Source organism: Suricata suricatta, chromosome 1, assembly GCF_006229205.1.
Source record: "Suricata suricatta isolate VVHF042 chromosome 1, meerkat_22Aug2017_6uvM2_HiC, whole genome shotgun sequence".
NCBI lineage: Eukaryota > Metazoa > Chordata > Mammalia > Carnivora > Herpestidae > Suricata > Suricata suricatta.
Window position 1 is genome coordinate 1378193 of NC_043700.1, and position 3730 is coordinate 1381922.

General features: G+C 49.7%; 1 protein-coding gene across 1 annotated transcript in view; it reads left to right on the forward strand.

Moving 5' to 3' along the window:
• Positions 1-3730, forward strand: part of ARHGEF10 (Rho guanine nucleotide exchange factor 10) — an 81311-nt gene that overhangs the window by 29541 nt on the left and 48040 nt on the right. The window contains exon 9 of the mRNA XM_029933186.1: positions 3283-3446. Within this exon, the coding sequence (XP_029789046.1) occupies positions 3283-3446 (164 nt within the window). The remainder of the gene's footprint in view (positions 1-3282; positions 3447-3730) is intronic.

Below are 3730 nucleotides of genomic sequence, written 5' to 3' on the forward strand. Positions count from 1 at the left end.
GGTGGTTCCCTTGCAGATGTGTTTTCCTGGAGAAATTCATGCCCGCTGTCAAGGAGACGTGCAGGGATGCTTATCTGTATCCCTGTGTGCTTTATTTGTAAAGAGCAAAAGATGAGGGGAAATATTGGGGAAAGGATCAACCTATGGCAGTGCATTTATACCACAGACCATTATATTGCAGTTAAAAATGAATAAATGATGTGTGAGTGTGTGTGTGTGTGTGTGTGTGTATGTATGTGTGTATACACACACCCACAGTCAAAGGCAATGTTGAGCAGAAAGCAAGACACACAGAGGGATGGTGCTTGTGGCCTTTAGGTAGATACACCCCGCAGAGGTAAGCGGAAGCCATAGGCCAAGAATGGTTCTCAGTGACCTGGTGGAGGGGCCAGAGCTCTGGCTGCGTGCGTGCTGGCTTGTGCAGCTGCCGTCCCCGGCGTGGGCACCGAGACCGCAGTTAGGGTCTACAGACATGCCTGCTGTCTTGTGCTTTGTGGTGCATTTTGATATTTGGTAAGTAACTGAATACATTCTTCAGTGAAGTAGGTGGCACTCGATCTTTGGGGCTGCCCCAGCTGTCCAGGACTTGAACTGTCCAGCTGGGGAACCTGGGGAGACCGCTGTGTCCGAGGAACAGTGGAGGCCTGCGTGCTTTGTGCAAAATATGGTCATTTCAGGTTATGTTCCGTCACAAATACTGGCAGGAGACAAGAATTTTTTATGAGATACGATTGCCATCTGTTTTTTTATTGTGGTAGAGTGCACTGCATAAAATTGACCATTTTAAGGAGTTCAGTGTGCACAGTTCAGTGGCATTAGGCACACTCATGGGTCGGTGTGGCCATCGCCACATAGTAGCTCTTCTTAGGACCGTCCTGGCCCAGGGCAGATTGCAAGGTTTGCTGACCAGCAAAATCCAGCCGAGTAGACCAGCTGTCCCTTCACTGGCCTTGTGGGAGAGACACACGCCCGGGGACTGTGCTTACTTGTCAGTTTCAGAAAGTACCAGTTTGTGCATCCAGGAACTCAGGAGGGCATCGTAATTCACAAATCATCAATCATTTGTCGTTGACAAGACGTTTCAGAATCCTTGAAAGTTTCAAGGGTGAGGCCCAAATAGTACTGCCTTTTCCAGAACATGGAGAAGCATTATTTTCCCACATTCTGACTGAGGAGTGGGGATGTACCTGAGTTAGAGGCAGTCGGTCGTGCCTGGCATGGATAGCCGGCTTCCTGCTTCCCCAAGATGGATAAACCGGCCAGCCCGCCTGAGAGCAGGGCTCACAGTAGAGCAGGACCCTCGGCCGTCTTCCCCGGAGCCAGGACCAGCCGCCCAGTTCCCTGGGGGCACCTGCAGCTCACCCCTGCCCACAGGCTGGACATCCCACCACAGGTGTGGGTGGCACCGGCCGTGCTGTGTGTCGGACTTGTTTCCCGCACACAGAGTGGCCCGATGCCCAAGGGTTTGTGGAGGGGGGAGGGTGTGCCAATAGGGCAGCTTCAGGATTCATGAACCGCACCGGGGACAGCGCACAGGCACTTTCTGCATGTTTGTGTGCCTCCGCTACCGACCAGGCTGTGGAGGGTGACCGGGTCCTTCCTGAGGCCGGCTGCCTCTGTCAGGACTCTCTCAGCCCCGACCTGCGTGGCAGCTGAGGCGGCTCGGCCACACCCCTGGGACCCACCTGCCCTGCCGCCCCCGTGCCCAGGTGGTGGGCACCGCAGGTGTCCTTCAGGCACGCCGCCCCACGCTGCTGTGGCTTCCGAAAGTGAGCTCGGTTTGAGGTATTGCATGTTCTTACCCAGATGACATTTACTCCTCAAACCTTTTAACCCCAAGTTTGGATTTCTGTTTTATATTCTAGAATTAATGTGAATTCAGTGGAGATATAATCCAAGGCCAAGTAATCTGAAATAGTGACAACTTTGTGTCTACTTCTCATTTCCAGTGAAAGCCCTTAAATGTCATTATATATGCAAAGCCTCCTCTTGGCCCCGGAGAATCTATTAGTCAAGGCTTAATTACTGAAGAGATTTAAGGCTAAGTTTTATTACAGGGAACGACTGAGGATGCATATGAAATAAATTCTTTAAAGGTTTGTTTATTTTGAGAGAGAAAGAGTATCATGTGTGTGTGCACAAGCGGGGGAGGGCAGAGGGAGAGAGAGAATCCCAAGCAGACTCCATACTATCAGCACAGAGCCCTGCATGAGGTTTGAACTCATGAACATGAGATCATGATCTGAGCCAAATAAGAGTAGGACACTTAACTGACTAGACCACCCAGGTGGCCAGAGAATAAATCTAATTGAGAAACATAAAATGTGTGGAAATGCCGTCTTTTATCTAAGATTGTACTCTTCTCCAGTGATAGTTTAAGCAGACAAGTCATTTATACCTGAGAAACTCCAGCTGAGATAACCATTTATGTTCATGTGTTTAATAAGGAAGAGCATTTAGAGAGAGACTGATGTTCTGGAAGTTTGTAGAATGATGTTTTCATTCTTGGAAAGTTCCGTCAACCTGCCACACAAAACTCCATCTGCATTTTTTTTCTGCTGCTGTGGATCGTTCTATAATTGTTAGGGAGTCTCACAAAATTACTTTCTTGGGACCTGAGGCCTTTGGATGTGTCAGAAAAGATGCAGGTTAGTTAACTGGTAATGAACGTCAAGTCGTGTGCCTTGCCCTGGGGTCGCCTAGAAGGCAGCTTGGCTCCTGGAAATCATTTTGCAAAATAGAGACTGTGAGATAAAAGAGTTAAAGTCTTCAGAATTTTTGAAGTAAAGATTCGTATTTGGTGGCAATAATGTGTTTTTCACTAATTTTGAATGAATTGTGATTAAAATATTTTAAAACCAGTGATAGAGTTGTGAGACGATTATTTGCACAAAGGCAGAATTTACAATTGTTTCCCATGAGCCTCACTTGTGTTTGTATTTGAATGTCTCTGTCATCTACTTACCTACCTTGTTGATATTCCATATGTTTATCTTTGTGCGGCCCGCAAGTTGTTTTGTATTGTCATCCCGGATTCTTTGAGACCTCAGCCCTCAGGACACTCCCGGGGCAGGGGGTTCATCGGAGCACTGTCCGGCCCGGTGCGTCCCTGCCCGCACCGTGGAGGGGCTCCCCACCACCTGTACAGGGGAGCCGACCTGAGGCTCTGCAGCTTCCCACAGGTTTCCGATACGCTTCCAGACTCCAGGACTGGGTGATCGGGTAAAATGTGACTAGTGAAGTCTATGTTTTTTTAATGTCCTTTTGGCATTTTGCCCTCAGACGAGATGATTTACGATGACGTGGAGAACGGAGATGAAGGTGGAAACAGCTCTTTGGAGTACGGATGGAGCTCCAGCGAATTCGAGAGCTACGAGGAGCAGAGTGACTCCGAGTGCAAGAACGGGGTCCCCAGGTCCTTCCTGCGCAGCAGTCACAGACAGCAAGTATGTGCTCAGCCCGCGTGGGAGACAGGACATTAGTGTTGGCACAGGACGGACCGCCGATGCTCGTCCCGTCACGCTCCAGGGTTCTTAGAGACGTGGGTACCGAGTGTGTGGGGAGCGGGAGACCCTGGCCACCGAGGAGGGTCCCTTGTCTCACGTTGTAAGTGTCACAGTAGCAGGATGGGAAGCTACCTGCTTAGAAGTGAAGTTGCTCAGAGGGGCCTGCGTGGCCACTCCTTCATTTTTGTTCTTGGCGTGTGTAGACAGCATGCTTTTTGTCCACA